Source organism: Melospiza georgiana, chromosome 2 (assembly GCF_028018845.1).
Source record: "Melospiza georgiana isolate bMelGeo1 chromosome 2, bMelGeo1.pri, whole genome shotgun sequence".
NCBI classification, from domain to species: domain Eukaryota; kingdom Metazoa; phylum Chordata; class Aves; order Passeriformes; family Passerellidae; genus Melospiza; species Melospiza georgiana.
Window position 1 is genome coordinate 55,641,520 of NC_080431.1, and position 27,321 is coordinate 55,668,840.

Consider the following 27,321-nt stretch of genomic DNA (forward strand, 5'->3'; position numbering starts at 1 on the left):
TCTGCTTTATGTAACAGAGACTTTTCTTTTTCTGGGAAAGAAATGCTTCTGTGTTAACTACATGAGAGTTTGGTGCACTTAAAAACCATCTGGATTCACAACCATGATAGTGCTTTGGTAACAGAACTACATCAAAAAGTTCTTTTATTCATCAGCAACCTCTTTTATTTATTGAATATTTTCAGTCTTCACCTGTTCCATGACTTTCTACCTTTCTAGCCTTTGCACCCAGAATTTTTTTTCCCCAGAATCTACAGAATGCCTGTATTTGGCATTGGTGAAGCTGCACCTCAAATCCGGTGATGAGTTTTGGGCCCCTCAGTTCAGGAGGGGTGTTGAGGTGCTGGATCATGTCCAGACAAGGGCAGTGGAGCTAGGGAAGGGTCTGGAGCACAAGTCCTGTGAGGAGCATCTGAGGGAGCTGGAGGTGTTTAGCCTGGAGAAAGGGAGGCTCAGGGGGGACCTTATCACTTTCTACACCTGCCTGAAAGGGGGGTGGAACCAGGTGGGGCCAGTCTCTTCTCCCAGGTAACAAGTGATAGGAGAAAATGGCCTCAAGTTGCACCAGGGGAGGTTTATACTGGAAATGAGGAAAAATTTTGACATAGAAAAGGTTGTCAAGCATTGGAACACACTGCCCTGGGAAGGGGTAGACTCACCATCCTTGGAGGTCCTTAAAAGATATGGTACATGGGGACATGGTTTAGTGGTGGACTTGGCAGTCTTAACAGTTGGACTCTAAGATATTTTCCAAAATAAATGATTCTTTGAAAAAAACCTGCTAAAATCAGACTACAGACTGTAGTTTTCCCTTTATTTAAGATTCAGTTGGGTTGCATGAAATTTTTTATGTGGAAAAATACGGTTGGAAGAACCTACATACCTACAAGTTTTATTAGGAACTGGGGAATGCACAATTCTCATGGCACTAATAAACCCTTTTACTGCTGCTATATAAAACTCCTGAGCAGCTGCTGTTTCTACATAGGGTCAGTACTGTGTAATGAAACTGTAGATTACAAAGTTGTACTGGCAGTACACATTGATTATGAAAAGCTGGAAGAGATACTTAAAACAAGGAGTTGATTTATCTAGGGCAATAAAATACACAAACTAGGAGACTCACATGATACAAAAGTGGTTCAACAGAGGACACAATCAGAAATATGCTCAAGCAAGACTTGTCAGGTATGTCCAGGTTAAGAATAATGTCCAGTTAGGAATAATAGATGAAACAGCATTTCAGTGTGGAGGAGGATTTTTCAATGTGCAGACATCTGAAAAGTACCCTGCTTTGTTTTTCCTTTAAAGAAAAAGAATGACAACCTTCTTTTTCATGTGATTCAACATCTAATTACCCATGATTACTTTCTAAATCATCATCAGATTTTCCAAGTTTGTCAGGTAAACTCATCTTCTCTTCATCTGTTTCACCTTTATTTATTGAAAAGATGTGAGACTCTTCTGCTGGAGAAGTTGACAATTTTTCCAGAGATTCCTCCAGCTCGTGTCTGAGTTCATCTTCAGAATCTTCAAAATTTCTGCACAGTAAAACAAGAGAATTATATTAATTAAATAAATATAATTTCATAGCAAACCTTTCTCCATTCAAGGCCTCCTAGAGTTGTTTTAAACACTTTATAAATAATATACAAGTAACACACCTAATGTGAACTGTCTCTGTCAGATTGTTTACCTATTTTTAAAAGGCAAGAGAAAGGAGCTGCAAGGCCATGTTAATATTTCTGCAGTAATTTTTAATGATAGCATTGCCTGTGACAAATTCCAGAATTAAAAGTTAAATCAGCAGACTCTCTAAGTTTTCTTTATTTATGAATTTTTAAGAACACAGTAAAACTTTAGGCAATGCAACCTAAAAGACTGTCCAGTTCTGGATTTTTCTCCTGATGTGCTTGACTTACGTGTCTTCACCATCTGATCTTGACTCAAGTCTACCTTCATCAACATCAACAGCAGAGTATGTTTCTGAATCATCTTCCTTGTTTTCTTCTGGAGGCAACAGAGTTACTCTCCCTTCTGTAAAGAAAAAGAAACTTTCCTTCAGCTGTATAGTAGAAAACTATAAAAGTATGTGTAAAGGAATAGCAAATAAATAAATGCTTGAAGTGTTTTGTTGTTGTTCAAATTACAACAATGTAAATGTCTCACTTCTGTTGATGCAAAGTAAATGTAATTTTTAAGAGGAAAGTGGGCTGCAGTGTAGGTGAGTTTGAATCAATTGCAGTGACAGCTGTCTCAGCATGGACCCTGTTGTAAAGTCACCACTGTCATTTAAGTCGCCATGTATGTATTTGAATAAATGCTTTCTACAGGGTTCTTCAACCTCAGCAGTTGCAGGTGCTAGCTCCAGGTTTGTGGTACCTACCAGCCTGCTGGCAGTAGTGGCTTTCCTTTGTCCACCCAAGCAAAGGTAAGAATTATATATGAAGGTAATAGCCCGTGAGCAGGGCTTGCCCCTTTCCCTGCTTTTGAAAAGAGCAATGCTCTGGAAGAGGCCTCTCAGTGCTTCAGGTACAGAGCAGAGGTTCTATCCCTGCTTTTCTAGGTTTCTAGCCAACTGCTTCAGAATGTTGTTTCTCATCACAGACACTCTGCCAGGGGTAGAAGAAATATTACACTAAAGAAAAGCATGCAGAATTTACAGGAAAAATATCCTACCTTGGTCTTCCTCAAAACAGATAAAAGAATCATCAGATAGCTCTGCTTTTGCTAAGATGCTCAGGAGTGTCTCTGGTGGTGTCTGTGTCCACTGCTTCCTGTTTTCTGGGATGTCTTCAGGCAGAATAACATGGTGAGCTGAAGAACAAACAGCAAGGTTCTCAGGTCACTAAAGCATTAGTGTAGCTCGGCACTGTCTTTTGTCAGATTCCGACTTTCTAGTCTCAACACTGATTTCTTCCTTTTGTGTAATTCTGGAATATTTATGGAATACTCCTGATTTTTTTATACGTACTTGATCTGATGGATAGGTGGAAATGGTCTGGACTACTCATCACTAAAAATGTTTAACGCTGGTTTTAATGCTTAAGTAACTTCTTATTAAACCTGGAATAGGCAGGTGCAGCTTCCCTAAGCAGTCCTAGCTCTGAAACTTGTCTTCTTGGTTTGAAAGAGCTTAAAAAAAGTTCCTGTTTCTTTTCTGCCTGGTGGTCTTTCATCTAAGGCAGCATGAGCAAAAGGTGGTGTATTAATAATATTCTGCTTTGTCTTTACTATCCATGGAAACTCTTCCGGTTATTTTTTGCCTATCTCAGTGTGTGGAGTGTGCTGGAATGCTGGAAGAGCTCCTGTTTGCAGAAATCAGTCACTGGAGATACTTGTCTGCCTGGCAATGTACTCAGTGGTACTGTAAGAAGCCCAGGGACTTTTCTCAAGTGGAGCATACCACAGCCAAGGCAGGGTGAGGTGGCACTTGTGACAGTGGTGGCACCACCACTGTGTGCAGAGGGAAAACAGAACTCCACTGTTGCCATGGTATTTTCTGAAGAAATCCCTTTGCCACGATTTTTCTCCTGAGAAGCCTCAGAGGAAAAGAAAAACAAGAATTATCTGCTGCTGTGGAATGCAACAGGTGCATCTTTGATTGGTCCCATGGTTGTTTTTAATCATTGGCCAATCACACTCCAGCTGTCTTGGATTCTCTAGTCAGTCACAAGATTTTATTATTCATTCCTTTCTATTCTTTGCAAGCCTTCTGATGAAATCCTTTCTTCTATTCTTTTAGTAGAGTTTTAGTTTATCATTTTCTTTAATATAATATATATCATAAAATAATAAATCAGCCTTCTGAAACATGGAGTCAAGATTCCCATCTCTTCCCTCATCCTGGGACCCCTGCAAACACCACCACACTCCACGACGCTCCAGAATGGCACTGGCACTCACTGCCCTGTTCCTGTGTGGCATCAGCTCAAGGCCTGAGAAAGTGCTGATGATTAATTGAATAGATTGGCATTTTGAGTCAGGCCACAGAGTGATTGATAAAACACAGTGCTCTCGATGCGTATGACCAACACAACATGATTGCAGTGTGAGAGGGAAAATGCAATTAAAAGCCTGCTGGATCATGTGAATCCATACCATTCAGGTATGGATGAATGCAGTCTGAATTTCAGGTGCTCACTGAAAGCCAAAACTTTCTCACCGAGTTCATTTCCAGCCATAGTAGGACATGCAGATGTGACATCGGCACCAGCTAAAAAATTCAGTAGTGTCTGAGGGGCTCCAGGTTGCCAATGTTTTCTGGGTTTTTTCATATCATGTATGGACTCTAAGGGGAAGAAAAAGAAGAAGCAAAATTCTTTGGATTTTTTTTGTAAAGTAGACATCCATATGATTATAATGATTATGATTATAATATTATGTGATATAAAGAAAGAGCTCCTGAGATAAACTTGCTATAGCCTGAGTTACTGAATTTACCTAACTCCTATGTAATTTTCAGGATTAATACTCAGCATTGCATTTCCCCAATAAATACCTGTTGGACAGTCAGACAGTTTTTCCAAAGCTCTGTCTGTATCATTTTCATAAACTTCCACCAATTTCTCCTTAAGATTCTCAGCATCCACAAAAGTTAAAGTCTCATTGAGTTTATCTAGTACCTGAAAAAACAGTAAGTTACTCTGGAAACAGTAAACAAATACAGTACAATAGCTAATCCCTTCTCATTTTACTGTGTTTGCCAGCGAACCTCAGGTATGCACAGGAAAATTGTGTAACAAAAAGTGAAGTAACAGGATTCAGAAGCTACAAATTGTGATTTGTGCTGCATGGGAGCTGCATGGGGCTCCACAGAGATGTGAAACAACAGAATGACAAAATAGTGCTTTATAAATTAAAAATATATATACTAAAAATAATCCTTTTGTTGCTGTAAGGAACTTTTAAAATAAATGCTAATACACTACTAAAGATCTTAATAGGTAGCTATTAAGTGCTGATAAGCCACAAATATAATTTTACTAAATGAAAACATAATATTGTCTGTAGTTGTTCTTGCTTTGTGATACAATACAATACTGGTTCATTTCTAAAAAGAAACAGAAATGCACTAAAACAATCTACAAATTAAATTTAGCATTTGCAGAATGACTCAGTTTTGAGATATTTCCATTTTAGGAAATTTAAATATCTGCACTCCTTCATATTTTACCACGTGAAAGACTGCCCCAAGTATCACCCAATTTTCTTCCCAGCAATTATCCTCTTGTAGAAGGGCAGGCATATGCAACACGAAAACAAATCCTCAATAGGAAGCTTCATTATAACAAAGGCAGAGGATGATGGTAATGGAAATAAATCTTAGATTATGGAGCTGTCATGGTTCCAGATTTCTAATGTAAATGCTGTGAATATAACTAAAACATACCTCTGCTTCTTGAATGCTGTCTTCCTCAGGAAAACATACATCTAAATTAATTTCAAATTTTACTCCTCCCTAAAGAAAATTCACATGTTATTAATCTGTTCTAATTAATAGAAGCATTTAAATAAAAGTACACAAATTATATGGAACTACAAATTTGAAAATTATTCTTCTATTGAAAATAACTTTTATTTTACAAAATTTTTCTTCTGCTTAAGAAGATCAAAGTTGAACACATTGGACAAAAGTAGACTTCCTTAAATATAATCCTTTTCCTTTAGTGATATTTTAAAATTACTGCATCCACTTTTGATTTTAAGGGCCTTTGATAAACATTTAATTGAAATTGTTGCAATACACCAAGTTTTGTTTTTTTAGCTGGTTGTCAACCAGAAGTAAAATTGAATACAGTACTGCTTCCATGCAATATTTCATAAAAGACTTTTAGCCCACAGTCTTTCTGATCTTTTGCTCAGAAACATTCCTGGTATCTTATGTGCATTTCTAATTCAATTCCCATCTCCTTCTATGATTTAAAAAGTATAGGGAATCACATTTTATAACAAAATATTTTAAAATTAGCATTCTGACTTGACTTTACTTAGAATTTGAATAAACATGAGTTCCCATGCACTACTAATGCAGTTTGATATAAGGAGGAGGAGGTAGAGATTAGTTACTAGGTGGGAATATCTAAGGGGAATGTCCCTCAAATGGTTGGAAAAGTTCATTTCTTTTCTTCTGATATAAACTTTTAACAAATAGAAAACCAGTACTATTAACTCTCAAATAACTTAATTTCCAGACCTACCACAGTAATACAGTAATTTGAAATGTACAGATATAATAAGAAAATTTTAAAAAAATACAACAGTAAAGATGGATACTTTTGTGTTATGTCTCTTTTCTAATATTATTTGGTCTTGCCTATCCTGGAGTCTGACTTGTTTAAAGTTTTCCTCCATATCCTGGAAGGAGAGAAAAAATACAGTTTGAATTACACTCTTTGTAACTGAATATATGTATACCACATAAAGAAAGAGACTTCTTTAAGTAGCAAATATAGTCATGAATTTCCTTTACAAAGATCTTTAAGATTATTCCATCCTTCATTACCAATTCTGGCTTCTCTGGCAAAAAGAAAACCAGAAATTCTTGCATGAATTGCAAGCTTCTGATTTTTCAAAAACCCATGTTAGCAAGATACAGTACTGTGTCAAGATATAAATAATATAGATTTTTATTTTTTATGATTACATGCCAGATGACTCAGACTCATTTCATTCTGGAAAACTTTGGAAGTGATTAAAATCAAGATTTCAATGGAAAACTGTGCCTGTAAAAAGTACAGCCCTGTTTTGCAACATCTTGTTTTCTGCCAACACCTAAAAATATTTAATTACTCCTTTTCATATTATAATGACTCCTATAGGAATGCGTCAGAGAACAGCAAAGTCCTCTGTGATCTGTAGCAATCAGGGCATGCCTTCAGCCTCAGGAGAAACCACAACAATTTACAGATTTTACTTTTATTCAGTTTCTCCAAAAGATGGAGAGCCCATGAAATATAGTGACACTAGGCAGGCCCAAAATCTAATGTTTCTTTATCATTATCATGCATTTCCCATTACATCAATGGGAATCTAAATTCTCTCCTAATTTGGCTGCCTATAACCCACTTAATTTCATCAAGTGCTGTGGATTCATTTCATTAAAACTCAGATCCAGGATCACTGAGGAGGATGCTACTGATATTGACAGATTTGTCCCAGAGAATGAATCAAAGAGAGTGTGGGACTCGCTCAGAAAGATCTATTTAGATGGAGATGGTACTGATACCTGAAGTGACTCTTCTCCTGTTCCAGATATATCTTTGCTTTCAGACTGGTGCTCAGCCTTTCCTTGCCTCACAAGATAGGTTTTATCTTGTATTTTCTGGTTCTCCTAAGGAATGTTTTTTTTAAAAGTTCATTTCAATTCCTAATAAAGTATTCTAGCATAAAAAAGTAAATATGAGTACCCACATGTCTGAGCTTTGTTACCTGGAGTACTCCTGCTCTAACTCTGAATTCTTTTATATCACTGTGGTATTCTTCTCGAATTTTCTGCAATTGTTTCAAATACTCCTGTTAAAGAACAGCAGGGTAGAATATGTTTTTAATAAACTAAAGATAGAAATTTATATATGTTCACATAAGATAGAAGTATCTGTTTTCTCTGTCATCCAAAAGCAAAACTATAGAAGTATATTGTTTCTCCATTAAAAGATGGGAAAAGAACGGAAAAGAATCGATGGTGGTAAAGAGAATCTGATGAAAAAGGATTCTTATGCCAGGAACATTACTGTCAAGAGTATAAGAAGAGAGTTTTAGGCAATTAAGGAAGAGATTAATTTACCCGTTCTTTCATTTCATTCTTTCTAGACATGTTTTGCTGATGGTTTTTGAGATGCTCTCCCTTTGTTTTCTGCTGCTGTATTTGGTCATGATACGGGTCAGCAGAGGATGGTCGCAGTCCCTACGGATGTACAAGGGAATCCCAGAGCAAATGAGTTTTCATTTAGAATCCTCCCCTTCAGTGCTCACTCAATTCACTCTCCCTGTTCCACTGAAGAATGCAGTAAAGGCAAGTGTACGTTCTTGGAGGAAAAAGCCACAGTAGAATTTTACATTGTTACAGTTTTGTATGAGGAAATAAAACCTCAGATGAACATTGCAGAGCAGATCAGGGAATTTGCTAGAGCAAAACCTTCCACCTGACAGTGTTACAGTTTACTATTCAAAATACATCAATTCATCTTTGGATTTCCATTCTTCTTTTATAGATTTTTTTTCAGTGGTTCAGCATTTACCTACCATCTGTTTTTCCACTTTAATCTTGTACTGCTGGGCTTCAAACCGCCTTTGAAGAAATTCTGCAGTCCTGAAAGAAAATGATGTACATACCCTATGTTTTATTTCACAAACTCTGCTACCTTTGCACAAATTATTCTCTATAATTCTACCACATATGACAAACAGAGCTTTGTTTGTACTACATGAATATATAAATATGGTTTAAATATGTATAAATATGGCACAACAGTAAAATAAGGAAACATTCTTTCCAGGCATTCCCTTTCCTATTACTTCGGTTACTTAAGCCTTTTTGAACAGTGCAGCAAAGCCCTTCCACCTTTTATTTGATAAATGGTATTGAAAGCATTAATTAAAATAAAATTGATTTTCCTGGTCCTCAAAATGAGTGAAAATTGTCAGAATGGAGGTTGTATATTCAGCAACCTTTTTACTGTCTTTCTCCTCTGTGCCTAATTCTATCAGTCAAACTTTGTGTAGTTTGTAAACTTTTCCTTTGCTTTTTGATATAAAATAACCATCAGTCACTTGTAAGCTCCCTGTTTCCCATTTATTTCATTTCCTACCTCAGGAATCCACTTGTGCCACAGGGAGGCAAAACTGAATTGACTCTGTCCTTAAATAAGGCACCAGAAATTCAGGTCAGGAAAGATGTTCTAAATCTGAAGATCTGTAACTGAAACATTCTAAACACTGTTGTTGTTGAATGAAAATTAATGATTCTGTCAACTTTAAAGAAAAGCTTTGGAAGCATTCAAAATTTCTTTCTCAACATTTTCAATGTTCATCCACACCTACAGTGGCCAGTCACAGAATGGACAGGAGATCTCCTAAGGTTGTACCTCTGCTTAGTAACAGAAAAGCTTTGAAGTAAATAAACTGCTAGAGAAAGGGTCTTTATATCTGAAACAGAAATATAAGCACTGCATGGGAAAGAAAACTTTCATGGCCTGCTCTCACTCAGTTCCCTTCAGTGCAGAACTGCTTCTGATCTTTGTGTTATTCTCATCCTGGTGTGAAAGATAGGCAGTGTTTATCCTTGGCATAATCAGAGATTGTACAGAAAGCTTATTTTTTACTTTTTACCCAGTCAAAGACTGGGCTGAGACTTGGGAGACATTTTGACAATGAAATGTCAAACACTAGGCCAGTCCAGATGGACTTTCTAGATGAACAGGAATTGTGTTGTTGTGTAACAAATTTATTTTTTAAAAAAAAGAGAAAAATTATCCAAAAGCAGAGGAGGCATTCCACTAAATCAGCTATGCCAATGTTACTTACTCAGGAAGGCTGATAGCTCAGAATACACAAGACAGACATAAATAGAGTGATGTGTTTACCAGTCAGGTGGTGGAGGTGCAACTCGTCCTTTTAGTCCATAGTAATCTTCAACTCTTTGGCTGATATGAGAAAGGTCATAATGTGCATTAGCTTTCCTTTCCAAGCTGTCAAGCTTCTCATAGTAGTGACCATAATGACCATGTACTCTAATGCTTCCTGGCCTTTCTGCCATATTAAATCTGGAGGACTGTGGCTGAAAATATAGTAAAGGATGTTATTTTACCTGTACTCCTTTGTATCAGCACAAGTTTGAATTAACTTCCTGTACTTCTCCCCAGTCTGAGTTGCACAGTAATATGACTGACTGTTAAATAGTTAGTATAAGTTTTCCAAATCCTTTAAAATATAACCCAGAAACTTCCAAACTTCTCAGGGCTTATGTGATCTCACCACTGCCTTTTCCCCTGTTCCATCAGCTCCTGTCATTAAGCAGCAGCTCACATTGTTTTGAGTGAGTCAGCTCAGGGCTTTGTACTCTGTAGTGTCCTGGCCCTAGAGTCACTTCATTGTTCTGGAGTCTAAAGCACTGAATTATTTCCAGGAGAGCCTCATTTTGACATGTGATAGCAAGGGGAAGCTGGGATGTAGCTCTGGACAGTACAGGCATTGATGGCTGCTTTCAGGGGAACACTGTGCTGCTTCATTTCTCATCTCTTTGATTACGTGCATGTGGGAGTTGGGCTTTCACTTCTCAAAGCCCTTCCTGTGATAAAACATCCCTGTATTCCTCCTTTGAGACAAGACTGTCATTTCCATTTCTCATAAGAACAACGGAGACAAGATGATCACCTAGCTGCCACTGCATGATATAACTGTGGTCAGGAATCCACAAACTTTTCCATTGTGGGAGACTATACAGTGCATGACAAAAATGCCAAGTTTTGCTTACTTTCTTACATAAATGTAAATGCATCTAAGTATCACTTTCACAGTTAAATACATTCACTATTCCTCCCCCATTTTCCTTCATAGATACTCTGAAAATAGACTCATGTACCTGTGGTACAGTCCATATTACAGTTGAATAAAAATTCCTATCTGTATAAGAAGAAAGTTTCCAACCGTCAGCAAAGTTCCCAAGGAAGAAGTAACCCCAAGAAGTGTTTACCTCATTACTCAGTGAAGTAGGTTTTACAGTATGGTTTCCAGAAATATGGCAATCCCAAGCAGTAGGGAAAACAAATTAGGCTATCCAAATAAATGCCAGGGCACTGAGAAGTGTGACTAGTGAAGCAGGCATGCTTGACCAACTCACTAACATTCTACAATTAAATGACTGGCTTGACAGACAAGGGGAGAGCAAGGGGACATTCCCTATCAGGCAACTGCCTTCGTGCAGGCTTTTGACACTGCCATAAAATCCTCATAGGCAAGCTGACGAATTGAGGGTGGGATGAGCAGGCAGTGAAATTGCTTGAAAAGTGGCCCAGAGGGTAGTGATCACAGGGTGAAGCACAGCTGAAGGCCAGAAACTAGAGTTCAACATCTTCACTGATGATTCAGATCACGGGGGAGAGGGGGGCAGAGTGCACCCTCAGCAGGTTTGCTGATAACCCAAAAGGGGAGGAGCAGCTGATACACCAGAGGGTCATGCTGCCAGCCAAAAGGACTATAAAAGGTCTGGAGAAATGTGATGACAGAAACTTCATGGAGCTCAGCAATGGAAGTGCGAAGTCCTACGCTCTGCACCAGTATATGCTGGGAGCCATCCAACTGGGAAGCAGCTTGGCAGAGAAAGGGGGCCTGGTGGACAACAAGTTGACCATTAGCCAACAATGTGCCCTTGCTGAAAAGGTGAATGACATCCTGGCCTGCATTAGTAAAATTACTCCCAGCAGGTCAAGGTCGGTGATCTTTTTGCACTACTCAGCACTTGCGAGGTCACACATGAAGTGCTGTGTCTAATTCTGAGCCCTCCAGAACAAAAGAGAGAGTTACAAGCTTGATAAAGTCCAGTGAAAGGCCTGGAGCATTATTCCTATGAGGAAAGGCTAAAACAGCTCAGACTGTTTAGCCTGAAGATGGGATTTTATCAATGGCTATAGCTACCTGAAGAGAGGGTGCAAAGAGAATGGAGCCAGACTTTCCACTGGTACCTAGCGACAGAACCAGAGGCAATGGGCACAAATTGAAACACAGAAGGTTCCCTCTGAACATCACAAAACATTTCACTGTGGGGGAGAGTAACTTGGGGTGAGGCACAGGTTGCCCAAATAGGATTTAGAGCCTATTAAACATCCAACTGGACATAGTCCTGGACAACTGGGTTTGGAGGACCCTGCCTGAGCAGGGGTGTGGACAAGGTGATGATGACCAGAAGTCATTTTCAGCCTCAACCATTCTGTGATTCTGTGAATCCTGAAGCAACATCTTCAAAGCACGGCACTATGCAAGTGTCCCTGAAACCCTGCACAGTGTTTATTTGGATGTTGAAAGAATGTGGAAACATTCTGGGAATGTGTTCCCGGGGTAGGTCAAAACACAATGGACAAAATTCTGCCTTTGATTATAACAGTGCACAGTGAAAAGAAACCACCTTTCCAACTTAATCCATCTCAGGACTTGCATTGGCACGAATGTAACTGTGAAGAAAACCAAGTCCTATATTCCACATAGGGCCAGTATTAGTCACAGTTAGTGTTAGTGACTGCATGATGGATGCAGTTCTGGGAATTGCACGTTCCCTATCACCAGTTAAGCTCATGTAACTGCAGTGTGCACATCTGGGGGCTCCCAGATCCTAAATGTGCTGTGCTTATGGTCACCAGCATTCAAGGTACTACTGCATGCTCTTAAAGATAAACAAAAGTGTGTGCAGTGATGCCAAGAAAGCAGCTGGGCACAGCATACAGCTGATACCCTGCCTGAGGAAACGAGGGGGTGGAAAACAAGAAAGAGACAAAGTGATTGTGAAAAACTGGGCTTGCATTTGGCAGAAGACTGTCAGTAACAAGTGTCTGAGGCAATGGCAGTGAGCGCTGGTGATTTTGCCCATGAATGAGCTGTCAGAAGGGCTGAAGTAACAGGATCAGTTTATTTGCTTCTATAGCAAAAAATGCAAACGCAGAGCTTATTTGCCCTTTGTGCAAACATAAATGAAAAGCATGCCTCAATCCTTTTGTTACAAAGGACCATAGCAAAGCAGCCTAGATTCAGTATTTCCCATTTAGGCTTTCAAAACATCTCTTCTGAGGATTCAGGCACATTTAACTGTCTCTACTGTCTCAGCACAGACATTAAGCTAAATACTTATTTTATATATATTTATATATATATTGCTAAACACATACTATGTCTTAAGCCTTTTAAAGTAACTTTTTCAAGTGCAGGCATTTGCTTTCTGAAGATTATATGTACATATATATGTGTGCATGTGTGTAATAATGCATAATTCTGAAGATGATTTTGTGTGTGTGTCTGTGTATAAATATATATATATATATATGAGAAAGTGGATACACAGTACCTGAATAATAGGCTGTTGCACTCTTGAAGGAGGCTTCCATTCATTTCTTTGAAATAATTCTTGTTTCTTGAAAGGCAACACTATTCCAGATTCTAGAGAAACTGGGTCCTGGACTCTTGTTTTCTGAAGTTTATGTGCTTTTTAACAATAAGAGATCAAAACATTGCATTCTGTGCAAACCATAGTAAGATGCCCACATCTAACATTGACAGGTTGGGTTAATAAACATTCTTTATATCCTTTCACCATCATCACCATACCTCACACCTCCTAGGCATTCTGCTTTTCATTCTGAGAATGACCTGCTTTGAAAACATGGTTTGTCACATTCATGTAAAGAGGATCTTATTGATTAGTTTCACACAGCACACTCAATAAGAGGGAGACTTTTATAAACTGGAGCGTTGATTTCATGCTTGTTCCAAGAACATAAAACAGGAGGTCTAATTCACAGGCTCCGAGTGCCCGCTGCTTAGGCATTCCCTTTCTAAACCAGCCCTCCGTACTCTACAAATCACTAGGCAATGTTGTAGTTCCTGTGAAATTTGAAAAGAAAGGCTGAAAAGTGAAAAATCTACCTTATTAGTTTCCCATGCAGGAGAATACAAGTACAGACCATTCCAATTTGATCAGTAAGTATTTTGCAAATATCTTAGATACTTACTGTACTGCAATGAAAAGCAGTGTCCTTTCTTGGGTTAAGTAGTTTCTAAGTGAGTTTTAAATCTTTCATGAGTATTGACTGTTAAGAGTATCGTGTTTGGGAGATAAAATGTATTAAAACTATGATTAAATGATCAGATTTTTTTTTTCTAAGTGCCTAAGCTGTTTAGTTGTTTGGCTTCTGTCCAAATCACATTGGTTGTGCAGGCAGATAAACCTCATTTAAAGTCATTTTCAAAATAACATGGGTTCCTACACTACTGATGAATATTTTTGGGGGGGAGAAGGGGAGTCCAAAGTGTTGTTCAGTAATTACATAGGATATTTTCACAGAACTATGTTAACTGTTTTGATATTTCAAAGATAAATTTGAGGACTCATTGTGATAGAATGAAGAACATAGAATTAGAACAAAGTTATACTGCTAGAAACATGCCAGATATTCAACAGTTCATAGACATATATTTAGTCTCATTCATGTTTTCTTAGAAACTGCATACATAATCTGGTCTATCAATGGGCACTTAATCATAATAGAGTTCACTGTCTCACAATTTAATAAAATTTCTAAGACTTTGTAAAATTGTTTCATATTGTTTTGTAAAATACTATGGAGGATGTTTTGCAAGATTTATGCTTTTTTCACACAGTAAGGACGTTTTTTCATGTGAGGGACATAAACTAGACCAAAGCCTTTCACTTTTGGAAATTCTGGTTTTTAAAGAACTAAGATTAATGTTTCAGCACTTTCCTATGGCATCTCTTCTAGATGACCATAGCTGATGAGCTCGTGCTAAAGCTGTCTTTCTCTGAACAGGACAGCAGTGCTTTTTGCCTGGGTGCATGGTTCTGCTGTTGGCAGTTCTTTCCTCTATTTACTTTTAGGTTTGGGTGAAACCCTTCATCCAAATGTGCACTAAAGACTGCTGGAGAAAGTTACAGCCAACAGCTGTATCACAACTAACAAATGTTACTGTAGAACTAATGATACATAATATTATTATCATTACCTTGTATCTGCTTGGCTCTAGAGTGAGATGCTGAAGGCCTTTTTCTATGTACCACAGTGTGACTGAGCTCTTCCCATGCTACCTATCAGAAAAAACAATATCTGATAGAACTGTTTATGTTACTTCCATATTATTTTCGCTCAGCAGGCAGCACACAGTCACCCACCTCAGGAGGCAGGTGCCTGAGAACAAGTCTCTGCAAGAAGGGCTTCCTTAGAATAGAATTGATGGATGGTCGATCTCTGGGAGATATTTTAAACAACTGGGAAATCAATATCCTCAGGTCGTAGGAATAGTTGGGAGACACTGGTTGAAAACGCCCTCTGCAGATCTTCAGCACCAGCTCATGCAAACTATTGCCTTGAAACTCAATTAGGGGAAACAGTGAGAAGAGGACAGTAAGTATTGCTGGTTCAGAATGATGGACTAGACACCCCAAACTGAAAATAGGTACTTGTTGACACAGTTGTAGAGTGGTTTGGGTTGGAAGGGATCCCAAAAATTATCTCCTTCCAACCTCCCTGCCATAGGCAGGAACACATTCCACTAGACTGGGTTGCTCAGAGCCCCATCCAGCCTGGCCTTGGGCCAGGGATGGGGCATCCACAGCTTCTCTGGGCAGCCTGTGCCAGTGCCTCACCACCCTCACAGCAAAGAATTTCTTCCTAATATCTATGTTTACCTTATTTCAGTTTAAAGTCATTCTCTCTTATCCTATCATTACATACCCTTGTCAAAAGTCCTTCTTCATCTCTTTCAGGCCCCCTTTAGGCACAGGAAAACTGCTCTAAGTCTCCCTGGAGCCTTGTCTCCTCTAGGCTGAACAACCCTAGCTCTCTCAGCCTGTCTTTGTAGGAGAGATGCCTCAGCCCTCTGATCATTTCTGTGGCCCTTCTCTGGGCTCATTCCAATAATCCCATGACCTTTCTTTGTGGGGGGCTGCAGAGCTGAATGCAGCACTCCAGGTGGGGTCTCACAGAGCAGATTAGTGGGGAGAAGCCCTGTGTTGTGGAATCCCTCCACAAATCCTTCCTTGCTAACCACAGTTTGCTGTAGAAAATTAATATAAACACTTTCTGATTGTGTTTTCTAGTTATGCTCTCCTGGTTTCAGGTGCACAACTAAAAGGCCTAATGACTTCTGTACCTCGAAGAGTTTTATTCACCCTTTGCTGTCAGACAGTGACACAGAAGCCCATCTTTCCAGAATGAAACAGGATGTGTTTTGCCAAAAGCTGTTCAACAGAGATCTACATACATATTCTCTTCACAGGGTTCACCTTCAAAACCTCATTTCACCCAAGAGCCTCTGCATTTTGTGCTCCCCCCAGAATGAAGATACAATCCTGATCTTTTAACAAGTGATGCCAGTCAGATAATTCAGTCCTCTCAGTTCACTAGATCTCTTAAGAGACCAGCATCAATATAGTTTTTCAGGACTTAGGCAAAAAAACCCCAAGTTCTTTCTAAAATCACCCTTTTATTTGTGTAGCTGTTTTGAAGGTGGTAGAATTGAATTTACCTTAGCTTTGCTTGCATTTCCTGTCTACATGTGCACTGAGTCACTGCCCCCACACTGAAACAGTGGGCAGCAAAATAGAATAAAACACCTAATATTCATACAAAGTAATATTTCATGTTTTGCCACTTTGTGAAATCAGCAGTTTTCCTCAGCAGTATCCCCCTTGCTCCTAGCTCAGCACAATTGCTCTGTTAGTGCTACTCTACCTTCTCCCACATCGAAGCTCAGCAAAAAGTCAACATCTGCTGATTTCAGGAATCTGATAGTTTTCCTTTTGTCAAGATTCGTTTCTGCTGTGTTCCCTTCTCCATGTAATAGTCACAGGCTGAGGACAACACAACTTCCTGAAGATGCTACCTCGGTTATTTTCTGACATAAATGTGCTTTCAAACAGAATATATTTCCTCTAGGAAAATCCTTCCTGGGACTCAAATCACTTTCTGGAGAAATGGGGGGGTTTAGGTTCTTTAGTATTAGGTTCTTTAGTAAGTGCAGACTGGTGTTTTCAAACAGAAATTAGTAAAATTATATACTTAAGCCTAACTTTGAAGCCTGTCTTTAATTCTTTCCATTGTTCATGTGGCTTGAAAAAGTTTAGCAATATTTAAAGAAGAAATATATGTTCAAAGTATGTACACACATGCATATATGTAAGTTATAGGATTACAACATAATACTTTTTATGTTATTACACACAAAAGAGATACAATATGAAAAGTTAAATACTAGCAGTGATTCTTTAATATCAATAAATAAGATGAAAATAACTCTTGTAGCTGACTGTGAATACTATTGCTACTACAGGTTTTGCAAGGTGACCACTATATTTTCTAATAATATGACACTGAGCTGATTGTACAGTACTTACAGGATGCTTTAGTGCACAAAGCTCATAAAGCACACAGCCAAGAGACCAAATATCTCTGTGAATAAGAAGTAATTAAAGTTTCAATGAAAAGTCTATAACATTTCCATCCATGTAATCAGTTACCTCTTCTCAGCTCCCAAATTTATTACCATTATTCTTTCACAGACTGGTCAAATTTTATTTTTTCTTAAGACGCACTAAAAAGAACAACTAGAAATTCATTTTTAGTTGTGGCACCAATGTTTCTATGGTATCTAATTAGGTTCTTTAATTATAATTGGAAAAATCACATGATACAGGAATTCTGCTTAATATTTCCAGCAGGATGAAGGACAAAGCTGATTTGATAGCTGGGGAGACAGTACAGGAGTAAACTTGTCTGAATAGCATCTGAGAACTGAGATGCTACTGTGAGCTCCAGAACATTTGGTGTTGATCATGTTTCCCATAGGGAGAAGGATCTAGGCCCACTCACCTCCTGACTTTGCAGTGCTTCTCATCTGGTATTTCAGGGTAAGCCTCAGACCTATTTGTCTTTCCTGCAACTGGCTACTGCAAATTTCCAAAGCAGCCAAACTAGCAGCTTTCATTTTAGTGTGTTTTTATAAATAATAAATGAATGTATTAAAAAATTCATGAACTTGGAACTGTAAAGATGCATTGGTTATTACATCTTGGAAATGAGATAAATTTGGTATTTGATGAAGAAGCAGATTAAGCAAAGGGAAAATACGCATACTTTCATTTCCCACCACTACTAACAAAAAGTATTGAAAGACAGTTTAAAGTATAAGTAATTTTATAAAGCCAAAACATATAATTATATTAAGCCTGTACATTAATCACATCAAAGTCATAATTGCTATATTTGGGACATTGTAATCAAAATACTACCGACATTGTTGCATAGTATAAGGTAGTTGTTGAGTACAATGATGCACCTAATAATTGAACATAGTAATACAAAACTTCAAAAAGGGTGACCAAGAGAAATTCCCATGCTCTGCACAAATACTGATTTAAACCATATTACAAAAATATTTGAAAATTGTCTTTCAAATATTTATATTTATATTTATATTTATATTTATATTTATATTTATATTTATATTTATATTTATATTTTAAATATTCTAAAAAGTTCTTTCATGCCTGCACATCCTCACACATGTAGGAAGGAGAGACAGAGACTTACGTTTTGTTGTTGTACGGTCGATTTTCACATATCTCAGGTGAAAGGTAATAGGGGGTCCCTACACAGGTATGGGCAAACTCTGTAGTACTAATGAAACACAATTAACAGAAAGGCTTGCACACTGAAAAAGTTTACAAACAACTGAACTAGAGACTTCTCTGCCACAGGTTAAAATGGGGGACATTACTTCTGCTCACCAAAAAGCTGAATAATGGAACCCCTCATGAAAAACTACAGCATTTCCCAGTTCTGTGTAAAATGAGCCACTATTTTAATAGTGTAGAGTTCAACAGAAAGCACAGCAATTCCCTGTCCTTATGTTGGCCCACGAGCCTTTCACTGTATTTTCTCTCTTCTGTATAGCTGAGGAGGGGAGTGACAGAGCTTTTGTGGACACCTTGCATCCAGACCGTGTCAACTCACCACAGAAACTTAATTCACTGGTTACAGGAGGAAAAGTACCGTCAAGCTTCAATTATATTGCTGTATAAGCCTATTACATATTTTTAAAAATGTGTGTCTTGGACACTCAAATTCTGAGGTTTACTTTCTATCTGCTGGGTACTGTTCTGCTGTGTAGAAGCAATCCTTACAGCAGCTATGGCCAGAACACTTTCAAAGGAAGGCACTTTGGGCAACAATAGTTTACATGCTGAGAACTCATTCTGTCAAAGATAACCAAAAAGCATAAAAAGAGATCAAATCTAAGCATTTTCCTGTTGTTATCATGCCCCCTGGCATGTTTTGGCCATACCTTGCCACTACACAGGATAGGCCAACCTTGTCCCCAAAGTCACTAAAGATAAGGCCTCTCTTTTTGGGAGAACAATACAGATGAAAGGCCAGCCATGCTATGTTCTCAGGCCCAAGTGGTCATCCTGGGTATTTTTAAAAAAATTAACACAGGCTCTGTCTCGGAGGACACACAACGTATGTCCAAACTCTCTTCCTTTAATCTCTCTTTAGTTTTTAATGCTCTTCGCTTTTGTTTTTAGGAGGTACAGAAGCTATTGCCAGCAGCTGCATAAGCAGGAACTGTGTCTCTAGAAATAGATCTGTGGTCCATGCAGAATGGCATGTTTTAGGATAACAGGAGAAAATGTAGTGTCAGACCCTTTGTAACTCAGACCCCTTCAGCAAGTGCAATCCACAAACAATTCACGTGTTCAGGCTGCATTCTGGACATTCACAAACATTCCTGTGTGGTGCAGGGCACAGACTGATTAAAAGCCATGCTTACCTGTTCAACTGTCTCGCTATGCCAAAGTCCCCAAGCTTTGCTACCCTTCCATTATTGCTAAGAAAAATGTTCTGCAAATAAACCCAAAAATAGTATGTGATAATGAAAGATGGCAGGCCTTCTCAAGCATATGTTTCACAGGACAAAATAAGCCCCTCTCTAGTACCAGTTTTACTACCTGTGCTTTTACATCTCTGTGCAAAATCTTCTTGTCATGAATATGCTTCAAGCCCAAGGAGATCTGCACAAACCAACTGAGAATCTGCAAGGAAAGTAACAGACATAGATAGCTATGAATTTGTGTGACTCTAATGGGACATCTTACTGAAATATATAAAATGAAGACAACAAAATCTAAAATATATAGAACATACACAATATGGAACAGTAAAAAAGGTATTTTTAAAGTTAATGCCATAGATTTTTCCTTTCCATTTAGTGCTGTCACTAAACTAAATGGAAATAGATACCTACCCTACTTCCCTTATCATCATCAAGTTTTCCCTGACATGCACTTGAATAAGGACTGAAGAATCATGCCAAAGGAGAGTAAGAATAATAAACCTTTTTTAAGAAGTGAGGGAGTGCAAATAACTAAGACAGAATTGGGAAATGGCTTCTTAATCCTCAGTGATGGAAGTCATACCACACAGCTGTAGAGTACTTGTAGTCCTACTGAATGTGATCCAGGAACCAAAAAAAAGGGAAAAAAAAAAAAAGGAAAGAAGATGAAGGATTGAAAAGTGGTGAAAGAAGTGAGCTATGAAGAAACATGTATAATAAGTAAGCACATGTGTTTATCCTTTATCCTTGGCCGAGTACAGGTTTTAAACATTTATTTAATTTCCAATATGCACATCTTCTTAAATAAGGGCCTTTGGACTAAATTCAGAAAGAAAACTACAGCCTGATGATACACTTCTCTATTTAGGAAAACTCATGCACATGAAAGACTTTGATTCAAGTAATAACCTTCTATTTAACAATGCTTGAAATTAAATAGATAATCTCCTGATTAGGGCTGATGCCACAAATAAGGCCTTCTCAGAAGTACATTTGAAAATACAAAGATATATTTAACACTATTATGTTAAATTGGGAAAATTTGCTTTCATTTCTTTGATCAGCAGATGTATCTTTAGTTTCTATAACTCATTCTTCTGTCTGTATTTCTTTCGCCTTGTATGGGATATGTATTATTCTGTGACATTGTCAAGGGATTTGTGTGTTGATTCTCTCCTTTGTGCTTTCATGATCTGTGAGTCTGTCCTCTATTTTTTTCATGTTCTCTCTGTCTCTAGTATGACTCCCAAGAGGATCTTAAAATTCATTACTACTGAACCAGTAATTCACTTTCAACTGACTTCTCCATAAAGGAGTTCCTCTTTTACTACTAAAGCAAAAAGAAAAGTCACAATACCTTTTTTCCCGCAATTTTATGCCTTAGAGTATATTTCCACCAGCAGGTTGACTACTATCTACTTGATTTCTAAGCAAAATTTTATTGTTCCTGAAAAAGTAGATTTTATTTATGACTAAATAACCCTAGAGTTCAGTCCACTAATTGCTACATAAAGAAAATTTCCTTCAGAAAGCTAAGAGTTAGTAAAAAAATAAAGCAATAGTGGGAAATTCTACTTCTGTGAATTGCAATACTTATCATACTCACCTATTTACAAAATAAAATATACATAAACATGGCCCAAAAGCAGTCAGATATCTGGGCTTGTTTCTCTGTGCTGGTTCAACACAATTTAAATGGCATCAGAGAAGTTTTGACCAAAATAAAATGAATGAGAGATTTACCACAGACTTCAGTACAAAGGAGGATATGCTGAGATGCAAATAGCACCAACAAATTGAGAATTTGTATATAATACATCCTCCCCATAACTGGAAAGCACTATTTAAAAGAAGGTCTTCATGGTTTAATGGGTATATTACTGATGTAAAGAAAAAGTACATCTACAATGCAAGGAGCAATAGGAGGAAGGGGGCATTTAAAAAGTCATCCTCATACTGCTAATGAATTCATTTCAGATCTTAAAGAGTGCTAAAAAACCTGCCTATACTCCAACTAAAATCACCAACGTTTTCTTTAAAAGAACAGTTATTACTGAGGTATTCAAACCACGTGTTTCACAGAATATGTTCTTCCCTCTAAAGAAAATGTCTTTCACCTGGTCCTCATCAAACAGCACTCCATGCTGCATATTTATCCTCTTCATTAAATCTCCACCATCACAGTATTCCATCACAATATATAGCTTGTTCTCTTCTGAAAGGAAAAGCATAATTTTGCCTTTATTCCTGTATTACTCATTAACACAGCAATAACTTATGTTGATTTTTACAATCCTTCTTTCAAAAGGTAGCAATTAACCTCTACCTACTACTCCATTTTAAAGACTGAGAAACCAGTGAAACCTGACACAAAAATAAAATGTCAAAATATATTTAAATGGAGACTCAGCAAACTATTAAATACATGAGGAAATCCATAAGAGAACCCCACTGATAGATGTTCTTACAGGGAATGTAGCAGAATTCTTCAAAGCTCAGGGTTTTTGCTCAATAACTAAGTACGCAGTAAGGCTTAGGGGAAAAGTTAAAAGTAGACAATATTCCAAAAAGCAAAAAATAAAGAGCAGGGCCTGCTTAATAGAAAAATTCAACCTATTCTTGCCTCTCTGGGGTTAGAAGACTATCTGATTTACATGTCCCCTAAAACATTCACAGTCCTGGTCACAGAGAACAATTTGAACAGAAGCTGCAACTATAGCTTTTATGACATAAGGCACTGCTTATGGCAGATGTCAGAGGAAAAATAAATACAGGGAATTAGTTTTCATGGTGAATAGAATTCCTTCCATCTCTTTTAGTTCTGAAGAATTCTTTATCCTTGAGTGATAATTCAAAATACATCAGAAGAAAGAAGGCTATGAGACAGCATTATGAGATTGATAATGGATCACTGGAAAGACAGTGCTGTATCGATGTATGAAATGCCAATACTGTTTTTTACATTCCAGATGCTGAAAGACAATTTCAGAGGTACTAACAGATTGCATTTCTATTTAATGGCCTCTTTTTGTGCTTGCCTGTTTTGTCTGTGTGTATGTATATGCATAAATAAGTATGTGGATATGTGTGCATGCATACATGATGTATGTAACATAATCATATAATGTCTTATGTATGTGATGTGCATAAACAAAATATGAGGAACCCGAGGTTAGACCAGATGAAATGAACATTCTATTTCTTGCCTGTTTGATCAGGCTTTTGTCCTATTTGATCACCCTATTCCTTGCTATACTCAAAAGTTCTCTTCTGTTGAAACTCCTAGTAAATTCCCATTAAACTCTGGACTTCCATAAAAAACCAAGACTAAAGTTCAACTTGTACAGTACAGACAGCTCAGGATCTAGGATTCATGCCAAGTACCCACTCACACAGGTGAAAAAAAACCACAAGTAATGCCTGAGTTTGATGCCTTGTGTCCATTTCTAGGAGTTGGGAACCTTTTCCCATGTTTATGTAAGGCATTAGGGACAGGGGTAAGGGTGATCAACACTAACAAGGTAGGTTTTCTGCCTTCCACTCCTTCCACCACAATGAAAACAGAAATGTTAAAAGTAAACCTTGCAAAGAAGCATAGAAAGTTACAATATTTGCATGCTTCATCTTGGCCAGCAGAATGACTTCTTTCTCAGAGGCTTCTTTTTCTTTCACAGGCATCTAAAAGAATTAAGAAACTAAATGCTAGCAGTTATATATTTAACACTTTTCAAAAATAGTTAAATCATTACCACATTATTCCCACTAATACAAAAATAGTGTACCAAGACAATGTAGAAATATCATAAAATATGATGCACATAGAACATTAAAAAAAAAATTGCAGTGCATGTTTGAAAGTGTATTGGAACATTACCAAAGTCAAACACAATTTTGACATTTTACAAACAGGCAAATGTCAACTTTTAAACTTAAGTTAAAGAATTTAAACTCTAAAGTTAAAGAATTTCCATAAGAATTTGAAGAGTTTGGATGACTCTGTAATGCAAACAGGGGTGATGTCAAAAGATCCAAGTAAAAAGAAAAAAAATCCTTCATTTTACTGGTGTTACTTGTTTTTGAAACATTTCAGGCAAACTCTTTGCCCTGTTACATTAATTGAAAACTTCTATTTAATTTATTATGATGACACTTCCATCAATAATACTTAAAATTTCATTTCTCTGAGTATCTATCCTTCAAAATGTCCTCTTGTAGTGTATAGTAAAGTTTCTAACCCTCATTCTTGAGAAATATTTTTGAAATATAACCCTTAAAGATTCAAAATTCAGTAACTTAATAAAACACACTCTACCATATTAAAAAAAATCTTTTGACTTCAAAGTAGCAATTTTCTGTCTCCAGCTTCTGATTTTTGAACAAGTGGGATTCACAGCAATATTTCATTAGCAGCCATTCTTCTAGTTGTACATCAAAAATCCAAGATTAGAAATGCAGGGGATTTATTGGTCACGAGCAGAGAGAGAAACTATTCATCTTTTCATTTAGCTGTCATTACTCATGTATCAGCTTTTCCGGGTTTGAACCTGGAAGACATTCAGCTCTTTGTAGAACTCGTTCTTCTACTGTAATTCTCTAATATATTAGAAATTCTCTGGGGTGGCCCAGAATAGCAACAGACCTGTCAAAAGCATGTAGGCACTCATTGAAACTGACTGTTAAAAAGCCCTGCATTGAAGTCACAGAGACTTTAAGTGCCTTTATGGAACCAGATCCAGGCGTGGTATTCCCCCAGCACCCGAGCAAGCGGCCCAAAGCTGCCTCTGCACTCGGTGGGAAGGAAGGCAGAAGCCTCAAGGCCCAATCGAGCTCGTTCTAAATCAGAAATCTAAAACAGATGTGACCAGCAGCTTCCTAGAAACACTTAATTGTCTTGCTCTCCTTGAAAGGCCAAGCATCCCAACTGCTGACAGCAACAGAATGAAAACTTAAAATCAGATGAGATTAATCGAACTGCCATAAATATAAATGGGAATTGGAAAGACCCCATGGTTAATTACTCCTGTCTGAAAATATGGATGTGGGGAACAAGGAAATTAAAAAGCATAGAGAAATTTACCACAGAATTGTGATTTGTTACTTTGGTGGCAATATTTTCATTGTAGTTGAATCAGCTATTACAGAATTTGAATTAGGCAGTGCCACACATTGCAGGCAGAAAGAAGCTTTAAAAGAAACAAAAACGCAGTAAAAAGCAAAGCATTTCATAGTATTACATTTATGCTTTTAAAATAATAAATTAGAAAGAATACAGTCTTTGGAAAGCTTAGCTCTATATAATTGAGATGGAACTACAAAGCAGATAAAAATTACTTATGTTCATACCCAGCTAAATGCAAGTAGCACAATCTGGTAAATACAATTCAGGTTTTGTTGTTTTACCTTAGTTAAATTGATCTCTTTGATAACACATGGCTCATCATCCATTTTTCCTTTTGCCAAGAATATTTTGCCAAAAGATCCTTCTCCAATTTGTTTAATGAGTTCATATTTATCCATGATGTATTTTTCTTAGAGCAGTGGCTAAAATAAAAATTCCCCAAATTAGTAGTGCACATAGTGCTTTAACACCTGAGATGGTACTACTGAAATAGGCACTATTTCAAGACTGTACTTTTTATTACTTTTTATAACATTACTGCTGTAGATTCCTCCTAAAAATATCATGTCCTGGATATCATATCATGTATGCAAATCATTGCAGATCTTAACTTTTAATAAGCAGCAAGTTTATGAGTGTCTCATAAAGAAAAGCACAGTGCACCCTAAAGTTAATGCACGGAAGGAAGTACAGAGTACTGCGGAGGATTATGATATGATTTGTAAAATGTGACATTATTTTGTGAATGGAACAATACTGTAGAATTTATCTTTTAATGGAAAAGAAGGAATCTATTCCATATTGATTTCGTTTATCCGATCTAAAGTTGTCCATTAGATCACACTAGTACAGTGTGATCACACTATTATAGTCAGATCTCACAAGATGAGAAGCTGCAGGAGACCACGGCCAAGTGAAGCAGGGGATCAGCAGTGATGTGGAAACCTCTGTGAGGAACACTGAAGTCACTGGGTGCTTTCAGTGGTTCCACAGGCAAAGCTGCACACCTAAATATGAGCAAACACTACAAAACCATTCTTATTAGTTGTCCTGAGCTTTAGCAAGGGAGATTTGCTCCGATACCAGACGTTCCCTGCCAGGCAAGCTCTGCACCAGGCTCCATCGCTGGCGGGGCACAGGGGCGCGCTCCGCCCGGGCTCAGCCCCGCATCCGCAGGTGACAGCCCGGGCTCCCGCGGCCCCGGAGGGCAGCGCCCGGGCACGGGGGCTCCGGGGAGGGCAGCAGTCCTTGCCCCGAGTGCCGCGGGGCCGGAGCGCCGCTCGGGCCGGGCCGCACACTGCAGTGGCACCGAAGGGCCGCCCGCGTCCCCATGGCGACGGGACGCGCCGGCGGGCAGCCCTCGCCGGGGCCTGCCTGCCCTGCGGATCGGCCCGGCCCAGCCCGGCCCAGCTCGGTTCGGCCCGGCTCGGTTCGGTTCGGCCGGCCCCGGCAGCGGCCCGGGGGCGGCGGGGGAACGCGGTACCTGCGTGCGCTGAGCCGCCTCCGGAGCCCGGGCGGCCGCGGGGAGGAGCCGGCCCCGCTCCGCACCCCGCCGGAGGAGTGGCGTTTGCAGAGCCCGGCGGGAGCGGCGGGAGCTTTATTTCCCCGGCACAAACCGCCCCTCCCTCCCACGGACACGGCCTTGGGATTTGCATGGTCAGTGATAGGAGTGGGGTGGCCAGAAAGGAAATCTCGACTGCCTCAAGGTCTTGAATCATTGGTGGAAAGTCACCAGGTACCAGCCTATGTGCAATAGGGGAGGTGAGGTATGAACTGGCTCTACATCAGAACTACAGATTTCCTAAAGCTTTCCTTAGGTATTATTCCTAATATTATTTACTGCAGGGACGTAGTCCGGGACCGCTTTCCCAGGAGAACTCTGCCAAGAGCATTTGTGCTCTCCTGTGTAGAACGCAAATCACTGGTTTTTAAAATTTTTAGAAGTTTAATAGTAATAAAATGGTTATAAAAATAGGAATATAATTAGAGTAATAATAATTTGGACAATTTGGATTAGGACAATACGAGACAACAGAAACAAAAGAGTTACGGACATCCGGGTACCTTTGTCTGGGCAAAACAAGCCCGAAAAAGGACACACATTAACAGAGGAATAACCCTTAAAAGCAATAGCCTGTTGCATATTCATACATCTCATACGTGATGCAGAAATTCCATTCAAACACAGGATTCTGTCTGGTCATCGTCAACTCCTTCCTCTTAATTCTGACGGCGTCTTCAGGGCTGATTGAGGCAGGAAGAAGTTCATTTCTTCTGATAAGGGAGCAATAAATTATTTCTCTGAAATACTTAGGTGTCCTGTGGCTGCTATCTCAGTGCAAGTCCTTTCTTTAAAAAAAGTATCTTGCATAGTTTCTTTTTTAACATTTTGTTATAACCTAAAACTATATTTATCACACTACTAAAAAAATTAATACAGCATTACTTTCTAACATAATACATATAATATTCATTTTAATATTTGCAAAAAGCCAATCATAAAAGACACATTTTTCACATCTCCCTTGCCACATTTTTCTTGTAAAGTGTCTATTTATTACCCAGTAACCACAACAGAGCCCAAACTTGAC

General features: G+C 38.4%; 1 protein-coding gene across 6 annotated transcripts; it reads right to left on the minus strand.

Annotated features, from left to right (window-relative positions):
- Nucleotides 1-63: 63 nt before the first annotated feature.
- On the minus strand, nt 64-26,276 carry NEK5 (NIMA related kinase 5). Of its 6 annotated transcripts, XM_058045159.1 has the most exons (23): nt 26,214-26,276; nt 25,012-25,152; nt 23,193-23,289; nt 21,729-21,826; nt 19,727-19,810; nt 19,549-19,619; nt 18,309-18,395; nt 17,114-17,168; nt 14,891-15,091; nt 14,725-14,806; nt 13,052-13,188; nt 9,585-9,778; nt 8,245-8,311; nt 7,787-7,906; nt 7,432-7,515; nt 7,229-7,333; nt 6,277-6,357; nt 5,393-5,461; nt 4,502-4,625; nt 4,166-4,291; nt 2,680-2,817; nt 1,923-2,037; nt 64-1,541 (listed from the first exon to the last, which is right to left on the minus strand). In XM_058045159.1, the coding sequence occupies exons 2-23, from the start codon at nt 25,126-25,128 to the stop codon at nt 1,355-1,357; spliced, it is 2,439 nt and encodes an 812-aa protein (XP_057901142.1). In that variant the 5' UTR covers nt 25,129-25,152; nt 26,214-26,276; the 3' UTR covers nt 64-1,354. The 6 variants fall into 6 exon arrangements, with proteins under 6 accessions (XP_057901142.1, XP_057901144.1, XP_057901143.1 ...); XM_058045161.1 differs by lacking the exon at nt 21,729-21,826 and having other exon boundaries at nt 23,218-23,289; XM_058045160.1 differs by lacking the exon at nt 7,229-7,333.
- Between the last annotated feature and the right edge of the window lie 1,045 nt (nt 26,277-27,321).

What these genes read in the sequence shown, in the direction of transcription:
- NEK5 (XM_058045159.1), bottom strand. Translation starts at nt 25,128, where the DNA reads ATGGATAAATATGAACTCATTAAACAAATTGGAGAAGGATCTTTTGGC. An exon ending in TAGAGCCAAGCAGATACAAG is followed by an intron (nt 13,189 to 14,724) that starts GTAATGATAATA and finishes ATTGTTAAAAAG; the next exon opens with CACATAAACTTCAGAAAACA. An exon ending in TATGGCTGGAAATGAACTCG is followed by an intron (nt 2,818 to 4,165) that starts GTGAGAAAGTTT and finishes TTTGTTCTTCAG; the next exon opens with CTCACCATGTTATTCTGCCT.